This window comes from Nerophis lumbriciformis, linkage group LG07 (genome assembly GCF_033978685.3).
Source record: "Nerophis lumbriciformis linkage group LG07, RoL_Nlum_v2.1, whole genome shotgun sequence".
Taxonomy (NCBI): domain Eukaryota; kingdom Metazoa; phylum Chordata; class Actinopteri; order Syngnathiformes; family Syngnathidae; genus Nerophis; species Nerophis lumbriciformis.
In genome coordinates this window covers 33,034,063-33,057,500 of record NC_084554.2, presented here as the reverse complement: position 1 = coordinate 33,057,500, position 23,438 = coordinate 33,034,063, and the positions used below count along the sequence as shown (strand labels likewise).

At 41.0% G+C, this 23,438-nt stretch overlaps 1 protein-coding gene across 4 annotated transcripts in view; it reads right to left on the bottom strand.

Moving 5' to 3' along the window:
- Positions 1-139: 139 nt before the first annotated feature.
- The window catches only part of zfhx2 (zinc finger homeobox 2), a 29,892-nt gene continuing 6,593 nt past the window's right edge, over positions 140-23,438 (bottom strand). For 3 of the 4 annotated variants that reach the window (XM_061965431.1, XM_061965433.1, XM_061965432.1), the window contains exons 2-5: positions 22,512-22,670; positions 16,723-16,780; positions 2,955-6,883; positions 140-2,855 (exon numbers count right to left, since the gene is read on the bottom strand). In XM_061965431.1, coding sequence (XP_061821415.1) covers positions 2,466-2,855; positions 2,955-6,883; positions 16,723-16,780; positions 22,512-22,670 — 4,536 coding nt within the window. In that variant the 3' untranslated portion in view covers positions 140-2,465. The remainder of the gene's footprint in view (positions 2,856-2,954; positions 6,884-16,722; positions 16,781-22,511; positions 22,671-23,438) is intronic. The other variant, XM_061965434.1, reaches the window with a different exon arrangement.

The window sequence follows — 23,438 nt, the reverse complement described above, 5'->3', positions numbered from 1 at the left end:
GCATTGGAAAACATTTTTGTTGGATTTATACATTTTACAGGTTTTAATTTTCTTTCTATAACAAGTTCGTAAAAAGCTTCATTAGAATAAGGAACATGTGTATTTGTGTATATATAAAGTAAATAAAAACATTTACAACTTATTATATCATGTTCAACTGGTTTTATTTTTCTGTATATCAAAGAAAGCATAATGGAGACCAAACACAAAAAAGGCAAGATACAGTGAGGAGGGGAAAAACAAACTTAATCAGGCGTCAACAACACAACAACACTGCCACTATTATTGTTCAATATTCAGAGGAATACCATACTCGGTCTGAGCAGAGAGGTGGCATAAAATAATAATGAATGGATAATCAAAACAGCATGAGTAATGAATAATGGTAATAAGTAGTAAAACAGTTAACACACTAGTGATAATCAAAGTGAGAATGAAATGTAAGATAATAAAAAGCAGATCTCCATAAAAACTCTAATCTAATTTGGACAGTGCAACACCGTGTATGTGTGTTATCCCAGTCTTGAGGTTCAAGCACTCATAGCCTTAAGTTTTACATACAAGATAGTTTCCAACAGACACACATTTTTAGAATTCATGAAAGAACACCGCCACGGTGTTGTTTGAAGACACACACCGAGTTACTTGCTTTCGGTTTGCATTTATAATGGCTGCTTTCGTTTTTTTGAAATGTCTGTAGCTTGTGCAAATATAGTGGACTAGTGCAAGTGTCACGATGTGGGATGTTCTTTACAGTTTGCATTTGTGAACACCTCTCCTGCTCTCAAAGCCACCTCAAGATTGCTTTTTGGTTTTCTTTTCTTTTTTTTTAAATGACAAAAAGCGGGAAAAAAAGAATTACTTTGGAATATCAGTTACTTTTAATATATTTCATTTACAAAAAAGATCATTTTAGGTTTGCATTTGTGTTAAAACTATCAATAGCAACATTAATATACAAACTGAAGGAAAAACATTTAGTAAGTTGTGTCCTTCAACACAGCACCATCTTATTAACTCTGTCAAAATGAATACAATGTTCCCCAATGTACTTCCTAGAATGGAGCATCCATTATGCCTTAAGGATATTAATAATACCCAACTTCCTCCCTTGTTTGGTTTGAACAGATCACATCCCATTACATAACATGTGCGTTACCAGAATTAGCGACTGCACAAGTTAGAGGGGGTGCTATAGTTTTTGTTTGTAGAACAATTTATACTATTTGGAATATGACTCAGACCTTACATACCAGTCAATTGGGAAAAAACAAGGATCCTTTTTAAGGCAGTCATAAATCTGTGGTAAAATAAAAATAAAAAAAAGACTTTCTGCCAGTTTTGAAGAGCGCTTCTTTTAAAATGAGACATATTACACAACACGTAATTTGGGTGGGAAATGGAAATCCACAGGATCAAAGATTATTTGCAAAAAACACATGGGTTTGTCATTTTTTTGTCCTTGGCTGAGAGGGAGAAAAGCTGGCAACATCATTACAGGCAGGACTTGCTATATTCTATCAAAAAAATGACATTCAGATCTACTCCCGGCCCTTAAGTGTGTAAAAAGCCATTGTGGACAGAGCTCTTTCGTGTTTATAACCTCTTGCCCAATATGCTTACACCTAAAGCATGTTTCAGGATATTAGCAAAAGAAAATGAATCAATTTTTTTCACAATTTATATTAAAGGCATCCAACATGCATGAATGCATCTTTCCATAAAAAGACACTTGCATTAGAATGCTTAAAAACATTTCAAACTATGTAAAATGTGTCAAAGTGCGGTATGCCAAGTTTCTCGTCTTTACTATAACCTGTTTGGATTGTCATGAAAACTATACATGGGTGGCGGGAAATTTAAAAGCCCTCTCCTATCCCTCTAAAGTACCACTATTATTTCCCAAATGAATACACTCCCCAGATCACAAATAAAAAGGTGACAGTCATCACATTTGTTAAGTCCATTCATCTTATACCCACGCAAGCTTTGCTAAGGAGGTAAAAAGGAAACAAAAATAATATTCCACAGGAGTAAAGTGAAAGTTATTACTGTGAGTATTTTGTGTAATCCCAAATAGTGACTTTCTGCTTCCAAAGGACCAAAAGGCCTCTGCTTCAGTCTCTTATCATGGCAAGTTTGAATGCCTTCATTTTGTAGGAAGGTCTTGAAATTAAACAAAAAAGGATGAAGTTGTGAGAGAATTAAAATACATATCCATCACTTGTGCAGCAACTGATGAGATCAGAAGCAGCATAGGAAGAGTTCTTTGCTCTGTTTGATTCCGGGTCAATCGGTCCATTTGGATATGGGGGGTGCGGAAAAAGTTAACTTCCAAACAAACAAAAAAATGAAGTTAGGTTGTGAGAAGGAATAGTGCTCAAACTTGTTTAATAAAATTTGAGGAGCCCAAGCGGGTCCGATAGTCAGTGTTCAGACCAATCCTGATCTGAGGGGGGGTTTTTTTAGCTTTTGCTGGTGGCCGAAGATGGAGGCAACTCGAGGACGACCTCGATTCCAGAACTTGCACCGGGGCTAGCTACAGCGCTACTAGTTCCGTTCTTGTTGACGAACGTCCCCGGCTGGCCAAAGTCAGTGGTTCGCAGCATTGTGAGGTGATGCGGGGAGAAGACGTGGGCCCTCGCAGCGGCCCCAGATTTAAACGAGACTTTGCAGACCGTGCAACAGCCTGTCAGGGCCTCGCTCTGCCCCGACTGGCCAGTCCCCGGGGAAGTTGGGGATTCAGTAAAGTTAAGCTGTACAGGTTTAGGCATGATGGGGCGATTGGCTTTGAGAGCGGTGTACTGCAGGTAGCTTCCTGAGCTTATGTCCACCTTCCCACCACATGATAGAGACTGAGAAGCACATGGAGGAGTGGGTAGATGAGAAGAAAATAACATAATTGTTAACATCAGACTTTTGTTATGAAATATCATAATGCCAAAATGTCTTACCAGTTTCTCCTGTTGCAGCCTCCAGCGCTTCTCCTTGGCTCTGGTGTTTTGGAACCAGATCTGGACCACCTTGAGGGGCAGGCTGAGCGACGTGCCTAGGGCCTCGCACTCGATGGCATTAGGGTGGGCACAAGTCTCATAGCAGGACTGCAGGATGTAGAGCTGCAGGGAGGACAGGTGCGTGCGTGGCCTGCGGCTGGAAGAGTGGGTGAGGAAGCTGTTTTCCGGGGGAGTGGGTTTAGCCATCACAACAGGGGCTGGCCTGACCACCTTGGTTGAAACAGGGATGTTTGGGCTGACTGGTGCGATGGCGGGAGTGGGGGGAGGGAGGATGGTACGAGCAGGAAGACCCAGTTGCTCTCTGGAGAGCGTGTTAATTTTGATTGGGACTTTAGAGGTCCAGTACTTAAGGCCATTCTGTGTCTGGGGCAGCTCAGGCCTGTTATTGGTAGCTGTCGTCAGCTTGGGTACCATGCGGTTTGTTACCGGAGGACCCGTCTCATTCTCATCGTCTCCCTCTTCATCCGTTTTTTCCTCCTCACTCTCCTCTTGTAATTGCTTTTGCTGATCCAGTCGCGGGGCGATGGAAACAAGATCCTTGGGAGATGCTAAAAGGATGGGGGCATTGATGCTGGGTGCAACTTGGACCATGGTAACATTGCTGGTGGTTTCAAGCTTGGTCTTTGGCATTGCAGAGGCACTGCTGCTCACCACGGAGACGGTAGAAGAAGCAACAATCTCCTTGGGCTTGATCGGAACAGGGGTGGTTTTTTTCACCATATTGGCAGGTTTGCACTCGGGTCGAATGAGCGTGCGCACAATTGGAGCGCTGGTGATGCTTCCAGTGTTGTCTTGGACAAGCTTGTTGGAGAAAATGGGTTTGGAAAGAGGCCAGGTGAATTTGATGAGAGGTTTACCAACTGCTGCCAGAGTTCCGTCGCTGATGAATCGGACCTCACCCTTACGTTCCCTCGCCCTCATGTTCTGGAACCATATCTGAACCACTTTTTTGGGAAGGCGAACCCATTCTGCGATCTGTTCAAACTCATGTTTTCCAGGGTTTGGATCTTTGAAGTAGCATCCATACAGAATGTCGAGTTGTTCTGCTTGGATGATGGTCCTTGAGCGCCGCATATCGTGGTATCTTCTCCCTTTGGCCCTCCTCTGCTGTGGCTGCTCAGGGTTCTTGTCCTTCTCTTTTTCATTATCTAAAAATGCTGCATTCGTTTTCTCGGCTACTTTCGTGTAAATAATGGACTTGGTCGTGTTATTGCTGTTGACCAGATTCATACAAGTATTTGAAGAGGTCATGGTGGTGAGAGAGTCGGGTTTAATCTGAACCACAACCAGACCTTGGGATGTGGGCCTCAGGCCAAGTCCATCCAGCCACGCCCCTTTTTGTAATGAGTTTTTGTCAGCCAGACAGGAGGTTGAATTATTTTTTCCCATACTGAGATCCAGTGCAGTCTCAGAGTCAAAGCCATTGGACAAATATTGAGAAGTTTGGTTGATGGAAGAGAGTGATTGCGATACAAGGGAAGAGGTTGAGTTGGAAAAGACTGGTACTTTGCTCCCAACTCCAACTAGTGATGGAGCAAGCGAGAGGACATAAGGACTCAGGAATTGTGTGGAAAAAGGTGTGAGGGACAGAGGAAGAGAATGAAGAGCAGTAGGAATCTGGTCGATGGAGTAGGGCTGTGAACTTGGAGGATCCGCTTGGGCCTCCAGCTCGAGGTCCACATCCGGATCCTGTCTCTCTCTTTTCACTTCCATCTCATGTTCAAACTCCCCTTTTCGTTTTTTCTTCCTGGGCCGATGGCTCCCTCCCCCATCTTCATCTTCATCATCATCCTCCGCATCTGAGAGAAATACAGTTGTGGAGCGCAAGACTTTTCCTCCAATAACTCCTTTGTCACAATGGACATCAGGTTGCACTTCGTCTTTAGCAGGGCTTTTGGGGGCCTCTCGCAGACCTTCATTCTGACTTTCCTCATCTGACACAATCACAGAAGTGTAGACCTCATTCTCAGAGTCAGAAGTCAGGCAGGAAGCTCCCTGACCTTTCTTTCCGGAACTTTTCTGTATGCGCCGCCTTTTTGTACTCGACAAATCCATCGCCTGACTGCCTGACACATCAGCATCATCATCCTCTTCTTCCTCTTCTTCCTCCTCTGCTATAATCAGTGAGTTTTCTTCGTCGTCATAGTCATTGTCGCTGCCTTGATTGATCTTTGAAGATTCCGACAAACCTTGTTCGTGTGCATGCTCTGTTGCTCTCTGTCTCTGTTTGGCATTTCTGGCTTGGCACAGCCATTGGCGCACCTCCTCCTCAGAAAGCCCCACCTCTCGTCCCAGCGCCTCGCAATCCTCACGGGGAGGACTTGCAGCATCCGCCTCGCTCCGTGACTCAAAGAAAGCCCAAAGAACCTCTGACTGGAACTCGGACAACACTGGAAGTTCTGGATAAACCGATCCCATGTTATTGCAACGTAGCCGAAACTTGTTACTTAAGGCGACGGGGCTTGATTTCGGGGTACTAGCAGAACCGCTCAAACCGGTGGTTGTTTGGGATTTTTGTGGAGTGGAATCAGGGCTGAGTGTAAGACTTAAATGTACAGGGCTGTAACTTGAGTTGCTAGGCATTGATGGAGAGGGTGAGCGGTTGTTGTCATGGACACTTTTCTCTATGGCAGCAGGGGAGGGACCTGGACTTGCTGGCTTCTCAACTTCCATGTCCACCTGGTGAGTCGAGGTTTTGCTGTCTGTTGTTGCTTTCCAAGGGTCCCTCATTTTATTACTCTCTTCCTCAGGTTCCTCTGTCTTAATGCGAACCCCATCCATCATATGTTCTTCAGCCCCACTACTCTCCTGCTTAACACTCGGTTTTTGCTGCTCTGGGGCCGCTGGTGTATTAGCTGGAATAGCAACGGGAGGCCACTGGTGCTGTAACATGCTAAGTCTTTGGGTCAGGAGAGCTTGCTGTGCTGCATTGAGACCCACCAATGGCACACACTGGGTAAGGAGCTGTCCCTGCTGGTTCTCGGAGCATTGCTGGGCTTGGAGGCCATTCAGGATCAAGGGCATGACCATGTGAGGCTGAGGCACAATCTGTGCTGCGTCTGTCCCAGCACTAGACGCAAACGGAATGAGGGGGTGTGACAAAGCACTCGGGCTGGATGTGAGGAGGGTGAGAAAGGCAGAGACAGCCTGGGGCGAGACTACCGATGGGGTGATGAGAGAGGCGGCCGCTTGGGAAGTTTGGATCTGCTCTGTGTTTGCTGTGGTCACCATCACGGTTCCACATTTGGTGGTGCCGGTGGCCAACTGACTGCTTCCACTTGCAGCAGTACTCACTGTGATGTTTGGAGTACTGGTGGTGCTGCCTCCACCACTACTAACTGCGTTGTTTGCAGCATTCCGACTGCGGGTCTGATGCAAGACAGACTTGAGATGGCTCTCAAGGGTGATAGAATGATTGTATGATACTCGACATACAGCACACTGGTAGGGTTTGTTTGAGACATATGGCCGAGTAAGGGCAGACACAGATTGAGAATCAGCTTCGCCACCTTGTATTGTTGTCATTTTCTGAATGTGCGAGGCAGAGTAATAATGAACACTCAGGGCAGTTCGGCTGGTAAAGGTTTCCAGGCAGGCGCTGCATTTGAATGAACGAGCGTTATTCTCCCCAGGCACGCAGTTATCAAGAGCAGACTTTGGACTGCCATCTTCTTCATTTTCAGCCGCATTTTGCTCGTTTGCTTCTGCGATTTCATTTGCCTCATCTGGCTGCGGTTCAGCTTCACCTCCCTCCTGGTCCAACATTCTGTCTTCTTCCATCTCCTTATCTCTATGGGTAGCGTCTAAACTAGGTTGACGGGGTTCCAAAGCGATGTCTTCAGGCGGCCTCTCTTGTGGACAAACTGCAGCTGATAAAACAGATAAACACATGGAATAAACAGAATAAATGTCCCATATTCAGTCAAAAAAGACAATCACAGAGTTTAAATTAAATCACTAATCTTAATTCTAACAAGAAAGCAAAAATAAATACAAGCATATCACTACATGACATTGCTTTTAATAGGGTTGTCAAAATATATTGATAATTTGCTAGCTACACACAAAAATTACATTGATACCGTCTTTTTCCATATTGTTAGTACCGAAGACTGTACACTTTTTTCTTGGCAAGCTTAAGTCAATTCTTGACGTCTGAGCACTGAGCAGTCAGCACCAAAGAAGAAGAGCCAGTGTTTTCAATAATTTTGTCTCAGGCTGTCACCAATGCAGTTTTGGTGCTTTCATTTCGCCCTCGCTCATAAACAAATTATAATGAAACTGTGGCCGGATGCAAGACAACTTGCATCGTAAGCTTCACAAAATACCTGCTTATCAAAGGACGCATTAAAAGTGAAACAAAAAAGAAGAAGTGTATTATGTCATGCATTTATTTGCTAATCAAGGCAAAGTATTCACAGTGCAAGTGAGAGCGGAGACAACCCCAGGGAGTGTGCTTTAAAACCTCCACAAAGTTGACACCCAACCTTTATGACTTCTTAATTGCTAAGAAGACACAATTAGACATTTAGCAACACTTTGCCTGCCTGCTTAAATACGTAAACCAGTGTGTGGCACATTGTGGAAAAGAATGAACAAACAAAAAATCTGTTAAACAGGCATAACCTAACTTAAAAAAAGCTGAAATGTGCATATTAAAAGGAAATAAAAACAAAGATTTGTCTCTAAATGTATGTTTTAGCTCATTTCATTACAAATATTTTGTTTTATGGTCTTTTTTCCCCAATGTAAAATAGTTGATTATTGTTTTTTGATACACATTGCTGTTCTTTTTTTTTTATGTATACTATATTGCCAAAAGTATTTGGCCACCTGCCTTGACTCACATATGAACTTGAAGTGCCATCCCATTCCTAACCCATAGGGTTCAATATGATGTCAGTCCACCTTTTGCAGCTATTACAGCTTCAACTCTTCTGGGAAGGCTGTCCACAAGGTTGCGGAGTGTGTTTATAGGAATTTTCCACCATTCTTCCAAAAGCGCATTGGTGAGGTCACACACTGATGTTGGTAGAGAAAGCCTGGCTCTCAGTCTCCGTTCTAATTCATCCCAAAGGTGTTCTATCGGGTTCAGGTCAGGACTCTGTGCAGGCCAGTCAAGTTCATCCACACCTGACTCTGTCATCCATGTCTTTACGGATCTTGCTTTGTGCACTGGCGCACAGTCATGTTGGAAGAGGAAGGGGCCCGCTCCAAACTGTTCCCACAAGGTTGGGAGCATGGAATTGTCCAAAATGTTTTGGTATCCTGGAACTTTCAAAGTTCCTTTCACTAGAAGGGGCTGAGCCCAACTCCTGAAAAACAACCCCACAACATAATCCCTCCTCCACCAAATTTCACACTTGGCACAATGCAGTCCACAATGTACCGTTCTCCTGGCAACCTCCAAACCCAGACGCGTCCATCAGATTACCAGATGGAAAAGCGTGATTCATCACTCCAGAGAGCGCATCTCCACTGCTCTAGAGTCCAGTGGCGACCAAAACAAGGATTTGTTTCAGGGATGCCTTTGAAAGATGGAGACGATTGAAGGCGGAGAAGATTTTTTCATCTGACGCCAAACTTGCCAATTTCCTCCTTGATAGGTAAGTCAGGCATTTGCGTTTTATTTTACTTGCAATAAATGGAAATGGACATTTCATATGTAAACTATATTGTCCAATACAGTCTATGACCTTGTCTAACAAAGCTAGTATGTTTGTGCAAGTGTGATGGCGCTTGGCGCTGTCACGCCAAATTTCTTCCCCCTACAAAAACCTTCCCCCCCATTTACTTCCGGGGTCATTTCTTCTTAAGTCATTTCCTCTTACTTACGTCATTTCCTCTTACGTCATTGACAGCGATCGATAACACTTCGGCTTTGACACAGGACAGCAGTACACACAATATTGTAGTGAAATGGTTTCAACATGGAGGGGAGACCCTGCCCCAGGTGGAGGAGTTAAAGTACCTCGGAGTCTTGTTCACGAGTGAGGGAAGAGTGGATCGTGAGATCGACAGGCGGATCGGTGCGGCATCTTCAGTAATGCGGACGCTGTATCGATCCGTTGTGGTGAAGAAGGAGCTGAGCCGGAAGGCAAAGCTCTCAATTTACCGGTCGATCTACGTTCCCATCCTCACCTATGGTCATGAGCTTTGGGTTATGACCGAAAGGACAAGATCACGGGTACAAGCGGCCAAAATGAGTTTCCTCCGCCGGGTGGCGGGGCTCTCCCTTAGAGATAGGGTGAGAAGCTATGTCATCCGGGGGGAACTCTAAGTAAAGCCGCTGCTCCTCCACATCGAGAGGAGCCAGATGAGGTGGTTCGGGCATCTGGTCAGGATGCCACCCGATCGCCTCCCTCGGGAGGTGTTTAGGGCACGTCCGACCGGTAGGAGGCCACGGGGAAGACCCAGGACACGTTGGGTAGACTATGTCTCCCGGCTGGCCTGGGAACGCCTCGGGATCCCCCGGGAAGAGCTGGACGAAGTGGCTGGGGAGAGGGAAGTCTGGGCTTCCCTGCTTAGGCTGTTGCCCCCGCGACCCGACCTCGGATAAGCGGAAGAAGATGGATGGATGGATGGGTTTCAACAATAAGGTTGATTTAAAGTACAGACATTTAACAGTATTATATATGAATTAATATTTTTTGCACGTTACCACGAAGACAGAAGTTCCCAGCAGCCGCCCTAACACTCCGCCTGAAATTTTCCCTAACACTCCGCCTGGAATTTTTCGAAGCCTGCTGGTGTTTGACATAAGTCCCCTGAGAAAGATAAAGACAAATGTCATTCAGTGACACCACCATTTTCAGGAGATTTGGATTCTATCGATCGCTGTCAATGACGTAAGAGGAAATGACGTAAGTAAGAGGAAATGACCCCGGAAGTAAATAGGGGGGGAAGGTTTTTGTAGGGGGAAGAAATTTGGCGTGACAGGTCCAAGTGTAATTCTTAGCATGCTAGCCCGGTCAATGACACATCGACATATTGCTAAAAGGGGAAATATATACCCGTTACCCTGTATGTCAATGTGTATTCGAACTGACAGGACAAAATATAGTTTTGACAAATAAAACGGATATGGGTAGTGTCAGTGCCTATTTCGTTCTCAATATGCTGACACGCTGAGGAAATGGGTTCCAAACATTTGCACGGCTGTCATAATGGCAATGTGAAACGTATGGAGACAGCCAAATCACATTATAAAATAATTGCTCATTTGTGTAGCCTATTGCTAAAATGTCTCCTCTTTAATTTCGGGCGTTCATTAGGCTGCTAAGCATGCTCTACTTATTTTCACCAGTATGACCATAGCTAGCTTTGGTTGTAGCTTGTTTTATTTTTTTTCCTGATAGTACTGACAATAACCATATGATTGCCATTTGTTGTGATATTGTACGCAGGCAGGACGTACTTCTTCCTGAAAATAGCCTCCTGGCAACCTCCAAACCCAGACTCGTCCATCAGATTGCCAGATGGAAAAGCGTGATTCATCACTTCAGAGAGCTGCTCTAGAGTCCAGTGGAGACGTGCTTTACACCACTGCATCCAACACTTTGCATTGGACTTGGTGATGTATGGCTTAGATGCAGCTGCTCGGCCATGGACACCCATTCCATGAAGCTCTCTGCGTACTGTACGTGGGCGGTATAGCTTGTTTGGTAGAGTGGCCGTGCCGGCAACTTGAGGGTTCCTGGTTCGATCCCCTTTCCGCCATCCTAGTCACTACCGTTGTGTCCTTGGGCAAGACACTTTACCCACCTGCTCCCAGTGCCACCCACACTGGTTTAAAATTGTAACTTAGATATTGGGTTTCACAATGTAAAAGCGCTATATGAATACAATTCACTTCGCTAATTGGAAGGTCACATGAAGTTTAGAGCTCTGTAGCAACTGACTGTGCAGAAAGTCGGCGACCTCTTTGCACTCTGCGCTTCAGCATTCGCTGACCCCTCTCTATCAGTTTACGTGGCCTACAACTTTGTGGCTGAGTTGCTGTTGTTCCCAAACTCTTCCATTTTCTTATAATAAAGCCCACAGTTGACTTTGGAATATTTAGGAGCGAGGAAATTTCACGACTGGATTTGTTGCACAGGTGGCATCATATGACAGTTCCACGCTGGAAATCACTGAGCTCCTGAGAGCAGCCCATTCTTTCACAAATGTTTGTAGAAAGTCTCCATGCCTACGTGCTTGATTTTATACACCTGTGGCCGGGCCAAGTGATTAGGACACCTGATTCTGATCATTTGGATGGGTGGCCAAATACGTTTGGCAAAATAGTGTAAGTTTCCTACCTTGTGGCAGCTGCTACTGCAATTTAAATTATGTGTAAAAACATTTCAAATACTTCAGTTTGTTAGTTTCATTTAAGTAGTATATAGGTACAGTTTTGTTTTGTTTATTAATCATGTTTTCAAATAAGTATTGAAAATTGTGGAAATTCACATGTATCGGTATCGATTACTGAAATTCTGGTATTGTGACAACCCTAGTTCTTAAAATAATAAGAAATAATAATAATAATAATAATAATAATAATAGATTATATTTATGTAACGTTTTTCTAGACAATCAAAGCCATCAATGGGTTCTCAGAACTGAGAACCCATCGTTCATTCACTCCACATTCACACAGATAGTGGTAAATAGGGATGTGACGGTAAACGGTATAACGATAAACCGTCGTAAAATTCCAGACGGTTACTGGTTACCATTAAAATTTTAATTTACTGGAAACAGTCATTTAAAAAATGCATTTTAGGCAACACCGCTCACTTCCTGGAAACAAGAGTCACAGCAGTACCGGCGTATGCACACTAACGCCGTTTGGCTTGAGAAAAGATGGCGGAAAGTAACTACACAGTACACACACTTTGCTCCAAAGACTTTCCTTCCAAGTAAACAGAGACAATCGCTTTGTTTCACTTCATTTCACTCGCTTCACTTCCGTGGAGTCTCTGCGTACATTCAAGAGCCCACAGCTGTTATTAGATGGCGACAGGTGTGGACAATATTGGAGACAGACGCATTTGTCCCACATACAAAGTATACCGTAGAGGAAAAAAATATTTGACGTTGCTTTCATTTTGAAAGCGCAACGCATCGTCGTCCTCTCACCTGCTGTTTCTGAGAGTTAATGATGTGAGGAAACATACAGCAGGCGATGTGTAGGGAATAGGGATGTCACAGGTATGAACATTTCTAATCACGGTTATTGTGACCAAAATTATCACGGTTATTATTATCGCTGTATTTTTAAATCTGCTCAAAATCTTTTAACCAAGTTTTATAAAAAAAATAAAAAAAACATTAAAAATTATTTCCTTTGTAGAAGAAACATTATTGTAGATAAAAACGCTGTTTCATGGACCTCAAGTAGAAAATGAATGTGCATATTAAAGGAACACAAGCATTATAAACAAAGTAATATGGTAGAAAAAATAAATAAATCAAATAAATAAGAACATTGTGCAAGATAGCACGTTATGGACATAATATATTAGAAAAAAAAAAAAATTAAGAATTTTGCAAGGTGGCACCCGATGGCCATAAGACGTAACTGCACTTTTTGGTCCGCATAGATAAAAAGTGTTCATGTATGACATCTAGTCTTACACATAGGGTTGCACAATTGTGGCCAAAATAATAATTAAAATTACTTTTATCAATTTTGAAATCATGATTATTCATTATGTTAGACAAAACAGTGTTGGGGTGTGAACGCAACACCATGATGTAATTTGTAAAGTCGAATAAAAATGTTATCCATATATCTAAAGACAAATATTTGTTTTTTTGTTCATTAATAGTTAAGTATCAATGTGTCATCTTTTTGTCATTACATGATGCCTTTATCTCTATTTTTACATTTTGATAGAGAGGTATTCTTTAAGTTATGTACATGTACATGCTGTATCGGGACAGATCCTTAAGAGTTTGAGCAGAAATATGTCATAGGAATTATCTATAAACAATAAAATACTAACAACATGCTATGTCACATGAATGTTTTTTTAAAATAACTTTATGAAATGAAAAAACAAGTAATGTAAAAAAAAATGTTGCCGTTTACCGTATTTTTCGGACTATAAGTCGCTCCGGAGTATACGTCGCACCGGCCGAAAATGCACAATAACGAAGGAAAAAAACATATATACGTCGCACTGGAGTATAAATGGCATTTTTGGGGGAAATTTATTTGATAAAATCCAACACCAAGAATAGACATTTGAAAGGCAATTTTAAATAAATAAAGAATAGTGAACAACAGGCTGAAAAGTGTACGCCATAAGACGCACAAATAACTAGGGATGATGTTTGATAAGAAATTATCGAGTTCGAGCCTATTATCGAATCCTCTTATCGAACCGATTCCTTATCGAGTCCAGATAGGTTGTTGTATATAGAAAAATAACACAATATTTGGTTTAACAAAAGCTCACTTTTATTATATAAGAAAAAAATTAAATCTAACAAATAAATAAATATTGACTGTTACCCCTCTAAAAAAAATAAAATTAAATAAACAAATATTGACTATTGTTACCCAAAGTATATTAAGTGGGATTTTTCAGAAAAACAAATACCGTATATACAGTAACACAAAAACAACCTGTCTCTGTGATCACTATAGGTGTATAAATAATAATATAGAGTTAAATAAAATCAGTTCCTTGGGCACAAAACTGAAAATAATACAGCTCTCCAAAAAGTGCACTTCTGCTGCTATTTGACATAACTGTTTGTTATGATGCTTTGACATTTTTGCACTTTATTTCTTTATTGAAAGAAAATTCTATGAAGAGAAAAGTTGTTTGCAAATGTGGTTACAATGCTAAAAAGTGAAAATGAAAAGTTAAAGCTAAAAAAAGAAATACACTTTGTTGAGTTAACATTATTTCTTTATAGGGGGAAAGATGTGATGTTATGAGCTAGGGAATATAACAACTACACTACCCAGCATGCAACGGGAGTGACGAGCATGCGCAGTAGCCCCGAAAAGTGTTGTTGCATGTCGTCACCCGGCAGCTAAGAATGAGGTTATGAGCACGCTGTGAAAGTAAACGTCAAGAACTCAGCCAACACGCCTCGTCTGCATTATTTATAATTAGACAGACAACACATATACAGTGTGATTCTGTTTTGTTTACAAGGGAAGAAAAACAAAAGTTAAAAAAGGGAGATCATGTCATATATGTTGTGTATATATATGTATGTGCTGCGGTTGCTTTAAGAACGTTGCGACAGCTGCCGTAAAGGAGGTGCGTTGCTAGCCTGGTTGCTATGTTTCTGGTTGGTCGTAAAAGTGTTCGTCATGTGTTTGTACCCTGCTCAAATCGCTCAGTAAAGTTATTAATTGGATTATACCTTTTGTTTTGAACTTTATTACACCTTGGAGAGCTTTTTCCGGTCCATTGTTTTCCTGCTTTCGCTATCTGCGCCTAATGACTGAGCTACGTGACGTCATTTCTTGTGATGTCTCACGGGGCATTTCTGGTCGGGATGGGATTTGTTCCCAGGGATTCGAATAAAGAACCAACTCTTTTTCTTTACTATAGTGGTCTTGATAACGGGTACAGGTTCTCAAAAAGGGATTCGAGTCCGAGGACTCGGTTCTTTTCTTATCGAACAACCGGGAAAATCGGTTTCGAGTATCATCCCTACAAATAACCAACTGAGAACGTGCCTGGTATGTTAATGTAACATATTATGGTAAGAGTCATTCAAATAACTATAACATATAGAACATGCTATACGTTTACCAAACAATATGTCACTCCCGATCGCTAAATCCGATGAAATCTTCCTCCCTGGTGTCGCCTCTGGTATGCGCCCCTTGATTGCCGTTCTCTGCTGCATATTTCACTACGTCCAGCTTGTAATCTGCAGTATATGATTTCCTTTTCGGTGCCATTTTTGTTCAGTCCTTCTCAGTTTTTATAAGTTACCGCCAAAGTTGATGTGATCCATTTTAATAGCTACGGCAGTAGCGTATAGCATATAGCAGTTAGCATCCTATGACCCACAATGCACTTCTGCCATGACCCTCCCCCGCCAAATTCTTATTGGTTGACGTGTGAGTGACGATTGCTGACGTGTGTGTGTGACGATGGCTGCCATTTGCTTCGTCGCTCACGCGAATGAGATAAATAATATTATTTGATATTTTACGGTAATGTGTTAATAATTTCGCACATAAGTCGCTCCGGAGTATACGTCACACCCACGGCCAAACTCTGAAAAAAACTGCGACTTTTAGTCCGAAAAATAAAGTACTTTTTGATATCAAAATAAAACACAAAGCAGTTTGGCTAATTAAATTACAGTCTTAACAAACGTTCTTCTCCAACACCACCAACACTTTGGCCAACAAAAATGTAACAGGAGTGATACCTCTCACATTGAATACACAATCTCCCCAGCATGCTGCGTTCAGTTCAATGAGATGACAAAACATTAAAACTAGTTTTTGTTATTTGAACACTGATAAAGTTTTCAGCTAAATAAAGGACAAGTGAGCATCCCAGTAAACAAACTAAAGACTTTATATACAAGTTGTGGCAACACTCCTGACACATCACCTGCTGCATGTTTCCTCACCTCATTAACTCTCAGTCACAGCAGCTGTATTGAGAAATTTAAAGCAACATCAAATAGTTTTCTCCTTCGCTGTATACTTTTAGTGTGAGACAAATACGTCTGTCTCTAAAATTGTCCAACTACAATGCGCTCTCAAACGCATGACGAGACTCCACGAGGGAAAATGAAGTTAAACCAAGCGCATGGCTCTGTTTACTCCAAGGGGAAATCACCGTAGCAAAGTCCGGAGAGTTGTCTTCCGCCATGTTTTTTCAAGCTGCACGACGCATGTGCGCGTGCGCCAGCGCTGCTGTGGCTACGTTTCCGGAAGTAAGCTGTGTTGCCTAAAATGCAGTGATAAATGATGTTTTTTCGGTAATTAAAAATGTAAACGGTATTACTAACCGTCGAGTGTTTTACCGCCGTTTATTATTATACCGTTTACATCCCTAGTAGGGAACATTGCCACAACTTGTTTATAAAGTCTTGCTGTTTGTTTACTGGGATGCTCACTCGTCCTTTATTTAATTGCTAACTTTGTCAGTGTTCCGATAAAATTAAATCAAATGTTTTGTCATCTCATTGACTTGAACGCAGGCTGTGAAGTGACAAAGCGCTGAGTTGTCAGTTAGGCACAAAGATTGTGTATTAGATGTGCGAGGTATCACTCCTGTTTATTTTTGTTGGCCAAACTGTTGGACTGAACCACATGGTGTTGTTGGAGAAAAACAACGCTTGTTTATTAGACTTCATCTTAATTAGCCAAACTGCTTTGTGTTTTATTATGATATCAACAAGTAAACACCGTGGTTTTTTTAACGTTACTTGTTGGGAGTTTTTCATGCCCTGGAGTAGACTGACAAAAGCGTGGCTGCCAATTTGCGCATATGGCCCCTCCGACCACCACCAAACATTCAATCACATTCATACACCAGTGTGAGTGGCACTGGGAGCAAGGTGGGTGAAGTATCTTGCCCAAGAACACAACGGTCGTGACTAACGTGGGGGAACCTGGAACGGAACCTGGAACCCTCAAGTTGCTGGCACTGCCGCTCCACTATCTGAGCCATACCGTCCCTAAGGTTTTTTTTTGTATGCTTTTTTAAAAAAAAAAGGGAATTACCTGAAGTAAATAGAGCGCCTTTTCTCTCTTCTTCCCTCGCCTCTTGTTTGAGAACAGACTGTCAAAAGAAAATGAAAGGAGTGTCAGCAAAATCTTAAAACAAAAAGGCAGAATCTTCAAATGCCAAGTAAACTTTCAATGCCGCTAAATTCGGGTGTGACTCAATACTGTGTGGTTGGATTACACATAACAAAGATGTTATGTCTATAAATTTCTAATTACCCCTAAAAGGCACACATACTGTACAGCACACTACCTTTATCCAGCAGTTTTGTTTAAAAAAGCCATATGTAATCATTTAATGTCAAATCATCATTAAATGGTCCTGATGTGTCACAAAGGCATTAATAAATCATGTTATTTTCGAATACCTCTATAACTGATAACAGTAGTTCAGCCGGGATATGCTTATTTCAAAATTAGATTTACATCCCAGAAATATTGTTATTGTTTTCATTTCGATGTCCCGCCCTCTACCGTTTGACCAATTAGAAAGTCTGTGAGCGTGTCACATCCAGGTTGCCACTTACACACCGCCCTCTTCATCTGGCTACTGCCACTGGTAAAGTTACGAAACATGTTAGACCTTAGTAAATCTAAAATGCCTCGTTACGATTCTCAACTTATTAATGACAAAGCCAGGAACAAAACAAGAATTTGTATCGGGATGCCTTTGAACGATGGAGACGATTGAAGGCGGAGAAGATTTTTTTATCTGACGCCAAACTTGCCAATTTCCTCCTTGATAGGTAAGTCAGGCATTTGCGTTTTCTATTACTTGTAATAAATGGAAATGGACATTTCGTATGTAAACTATATTGTCCAATACAGTCTATGACCTTGTCTAACAAAGCTAGTATGTTCGTGCAAGTGTGATGGCGCTTGGCTCCATGTGTAATACTTAGCATGGTAGCCCGGTCAATGACACATCAACATGTAGGCTAACATGTAGGCTAACAGGGGAAATATATACCCGTTAGCTTGTATGTCTATGTGTGATCCAACTGACAGAACAAAATATATTTTGGACAAATAAAACCTATGTGGATATGGGTAGTGTCAGTGCCTATTTCGTTCTCAATATGCTGACACGCTGAGGAAATGGGTTCCAACATTTGTACGGATGTCATCATGGCAATGTGAAACATATGGAGACAGCCAAATCACATGATAAAATAATTCCTCATTTGTGTAGCCTATAGGCTTCCTCATTTGTGTAGCCTATAGGCATACCTTGCTAAAATGTCTCCTCTTTAATTTTGGGCAATCATTAGGCTGCTAAGCATGCTCTACTTATTTTCACCAGTATAACTATAGCTAGCTTTGGTTGTAGCTTGTTTTAGTTTTTTTCTGATAGTACTGACAATAACCATATGATTGTCATTTGTTGTGATATTGTACGCAGTCATGACATACTTCTTCCTGAAAATAGTCTAATTCTGTGTAAAATTTGTTGGTTAGAGATTTGTTATTGACAAAAAGCTTGTCTATTCAGTTACTATGGTCCCAGCACCTCAACCCCTAGTAAGAGGCAGTCGATGTTTGAAGTTCCTTGGAGTAGCCCAGTCGATCGAGCTGAATTCGGCTGCGTATCTACAGAATTTGACCGTGATTGCAGTACCATTTCTGGCCGCATTATTACATATTGCACCTTTAACACAAAAGTATTGCGTTTATAAATAAAGATTTAAAATGACCTAAGTGTGACTGACTAATGACGGGAAATAATTGTTTTGTTTTGAAAGTCATCTTGTATATTTTAAGCAGGCTTATTACAGCATAACAAACAATATTACAACAAGCACACACATTTCAGCAAACTATTGTTTGTCACTGCGGTTACCTCTGAATAATACACTAATGAACAAGTACTCTCATTAACACTGTTTTTCTTTGCATTTATTTTTTGCTACAACTTGTTTTGGTAACCATGGTAACGATCGGGCGGGCTCGGGGACAGGCTGCTGCAGACAATACAACAGAGACAGTTGTGTGTTTGTATATACATGAATGGGGCGAGTTAGAACAGTATCTGCGGACGTATTGCGGATCTGCCAATATGTATGCATTTGTCATACTTTGCACGCATTTACACTATTAAATATGCGTGTACAAATTATTTAGCCGGTGAATGGTCCACCTGTGCCGCCTCCGACTTTGGATCAATTTTTGTAAGAAAAACGGCCGCCATAACGCGTTGATTACTTCCAACAAGGGTTGTACGGTATACCGGTACTAAGGAATTAAAATGGTACTATAATGCTTTTGAAAAATACATGACGGCATCGTAACATTGCTGGTAAAACGAGCAAGAGGCGCATGTTAGAAGCAGAATCTGTGAAGACATAAGAGGGAGAATGGACGTATTTTGGCTTAAAAAACAAACGATAAAGGTGAAGCTTTTCACACTATGACGCGCCTCTCTAGAATAGGTGTTTTAAACATGGCTAGCTAGATAGCGGCTAACGTCCATCCGCAGTTGGCAGTGTTTTAGCGACTTCTAAATCACTAATCCGCGCCTCCATGGCGACAAACTACTTTTCTCACAAGTATCATCCCTCAGGACGAGGAATAGCTAAACATGCTTCTATACACACCGTAGGAGGATACAATAGCTAACAGCAAGCTAGCGCTCCTGAATGTAAACAAATGCCGTGGGTTTATCTACACAGACTTCGGCTGTAATAGTAGATGATCTCGGGCCCAGAGAAGCCGGCGGCGTTTCTGGATGTAGTTGATAAATGGCTTTCGCTTTGCATAGTAGAGCTTTAACTTGCACTTACAGATGTAGCGACAAACTGTATTTAGTAACAGTGGTTTTCTGAAGTGTTCCTGAGCCCATGTGGTGATATCCTTTAGAGATTGATGTCGGTTTTTTATACAGTGCCGTCTGAGGAATCGAAGGTCACGGTCATTCAATGTTGGTTTCCGGCCATGCCGCTTACATGAAGTGATTTCTCCAGATTCTTTGAACCTTTTGATGATATTATGGACCGTAGATGTTGAAATCCCTAAATTTCTTGCAATTGCACTTTGAGAAAGGTTGTTCTTAAACTGTTTGACTATTTGCTCACGCAGTTGTGGACAAAGGGGTGTACATCACCCCATCCTTTCTTGTGAAAGACTGAGCATTTTTTGGGAAGCAGTTTTTATACCCAATCATGGCATCCACCTGTTCCCAATTAGCCTGTACACCTGTGGGATGTTCCAAATAAGTGTTTGATGAGCATTCCTCAACTTTTTTAGTATTTATTGCCACCTTTCCCAACTTCTTTGTCACGTGTTGCTGGCATCAAATTCTAAAGTTAATGATTATTTGCAAAAAAAAAAATGTTAATCAGTTTGAACATCAAATATGTTGCCTTTGTAGCATATTCAACTGAATATGGGTTGAAAATTATTTGCAAATCATTGTATTCCGTTTATATTTACATCTAACACAATTTCCCAACTCATATGGAAAGGGGGTTTGTACAATGATTACATCCATATTTTTTATTATCTCAAAATCTTTTGTCTTTTTATGGTTTATAAACTCAGGAAATACGTCCCTGGACGCAGGAGAACTTTAAATATGACCAATGTTTGTCCCTGTAACGACTTGGTATTGGATTGATACAAGAATTTGTAGTGTATCACCTAAAACTTACGTAAAGTATCCAAACAGACGAACAAGTATTTATTACATTTTAACAGAAGTGTTAATTGAACATGTCAAAACAGAAAGTAAGCAGATATTAACGGTAAATGAACAAGTAGATTAATAATATTTTTTCTGCAGCTTGTCACTCATAATTTTGACAAAATTTTACAATGCGAAATGACACAATATGTTACTGCATATGTCAGCAGCCAAATTAGAAGCCTTTGTTTGCTTACTTACTACTAAAAGAGAAGTGGTCTAGTATGTTCAGTATCTTATTTAATGCCAAAATTGTTATTTGATTGCAATCAGAAACATATGTTTAATGTATCATTATATTAGACGTTAAAATAAAGCCATGTTGTCTGTGGTCCCCTTTATTTTGAAAAGTATCTAAACACATTTTGCAAATACATCGTTTTCTCGCAAGGAAAGAAGCTAACAAGCTAAAAGTTGACGAAAGTTGCGGTTTCTCACTGAGTTGATGTCTTGTTTTTAGTCAATAATTGATTTAATCAATCATGTCTGTGTGTGATTTTTTTCTGTTCGTCGCTTCTGAACAGGGTACAAAAGGATTCACTCTGAATCTGTCAATCGCTCTCAGTACCAGCAGAAGAATAAGTGCGTATTACATTTTAAGTGTGGATGGAATGTGTTAAAACAGCAGTTAGCAGATAATAACAGTAAATGAACAAGTAGATTAACATTCCATCCATTGTCTATCGCTTCTCCCTCATAATTTTGACAAAATATCGGAAATGATACAACATGTTTCTGCATACGTCAGCAGCCAAATTAGGAGCCTTTGTAACCCGTTTGCTTAGTTACTACTGAAAGAGAAGTTGTCGAGTATTTTCACTATGTTATTTAATGCCAAACTTGCCATTTCTATTGCAATAAGAAACATATGTTTGATGTCTCATAAGATCCATCCATCCATTTACTACCGCTTGGGGGGGCTTTAGCCTATCCCAGCTGATGTTCTGTTAAATTAAAGCCAATAATTAAATTTTTTGTGGTCCCCTTCATTTTGTATCGAAACACATTTTGGTACCAGTACCAAAATATTGGTATCGCTACGCCCTGATTGGAATTGGGCACGTTGTTAGAATAAGACTGGCAATAAAAGTCAAAAAGAGCATCAAACTTTGTGAGACTTCTTCTGGATACTACAATAAATGATAAATGATAAATGGGTTGTACTTGTATAGCGCTTTTCTACCTTCAAGGTACTCAAAGCGCTTTGACACTACTTCCACATTTACCCATTCACACACACATTCACACACTGATGGAGGGAGCTGCCATGTAAGGCGCTAACCAGCACCCATCAGGAGCAAGGGTGAAGTGTCTTGCTCAGGACACAACGGACATGACGAGGTTGGTACTAGGTGGGGATTGAACCAGGGACCCTCGGGTCGCGCACGGCCATTCTTCCACTGCGCCACGCAACATTAGATTAATTGGTTTTCACGCAAAAAACCCTAATTTTTAAATGTGTGCCGGCTTCTATTTTGCCTTAGTGGGCTTCCATCATCAAGTACATGTATGGGAAACACTGATTACGATTATATTAGTGCTTAATTTGGGCTCAAAATAACATTGACAATAATATTGTTTATCTACAATAATTTGTGGGCCAATGTATCGTCCAGCAAAATGTGTTATCGGCTCAGGCTTAAAATCCATCTTATAGCAGGGGAGTCCAAAGTAATGCGTGGGAGCCATTTGCAGCCTGTGGCTTTTGTTTAATTGGCCAGTGGCGCATTGTAGAAATACAATTCAAACAAACAGGAAACATAGAACAAAAGGCATAATGTAACAAAAAAGTGGGAATGTATTATGCCAGTCTTGTGTCAAACTAATGGTATCGGACTGTAAACGTTAGCACATCTCTGAATTCCCTAATGTGAAATAGTAGTGTAAAAAATACAATTAAGTAAAAATAAAATAAAACAAGAACTTGCAAATTTATAAGAATTTGATTAAGAGCAGCTGAATCAACGTTCAACTTAAACATAATCCTCACAAAGGGATTGTATTATCTAATGTTTACCCAAAAGAACTGACTAAAACTGTTGTTTTTACTAGACTCGAGTTATGAGAGTCAATCTGGTTTGGCAGTGTTGCTGGTTTTCATACTCACAATGTCTAGCAGTTTGTCAAGACAGTTTGGGAGCACGCTGTGTTGGTTGGTGAGGTGTTGCGACAGGGAGCCTCTGTCAGCTTGCCCTTTTTGGCACAAAGGGCACAGCCACTCTGCTGTCCCATTGCTGTTACTGCTCACCTTCTCCTCACACTCCTCCTGACAAACAAAAATAGTATTGAAACTTTAAAACTCAGGGTTCCAACACCTTACAATGCAACATTCAATGTCAAAGCATCTAAACAGATTTTACTCTGGAAAACAATAAGCTCTGCTTCTTCCTACTCCTTTTTGGGCACGCTGTAATGAAACAACTGTACCGTAATTATGTGATGCATTACATTGTATCGTATGTATGTTCAAAATAAACTAACTGAACAGAACAAAGCTAATAACCATATAAAAGACTGCTTAGTACAATGATCAGTAATTAAATTATTAAGTATATATTACAGACTTTCAAATAGCATGTTGCTCAAAGCTTGATGGCCTACTTCAAAGGGTAGGTTTAAATGTTAACAGTTAATTAAGGTTTTAGGAAGGCTCCCTCCTATTAGGAACATTTTAACACTTGAACACTTCGGAAATGAACCAGCATCACAGAACAAAGTGTGGTAAACTTTGAAGGTTTCCATGTATTGCATCAATTCAAAGCTTAAAGATCTTAAATTCCCTTCTATGGATGATCGAACATGTCATTTGCAGATAGATAGTAAGTTAACACACTTGTTGCTCTAAGAATATGACAACACAATAAATGTGGCCTGTTATTAATTAGTAGGAACAGATGTACAATCGAATTGGATCTAATTTACAGTAACAACACCGTTGTATTTAGAGAAGATAACAACAATACAAAGCATATACTTCACTGCCAGACATATATACAGCAACACAGCGTATGTCCATCTTGTTACTGGTTTGCCA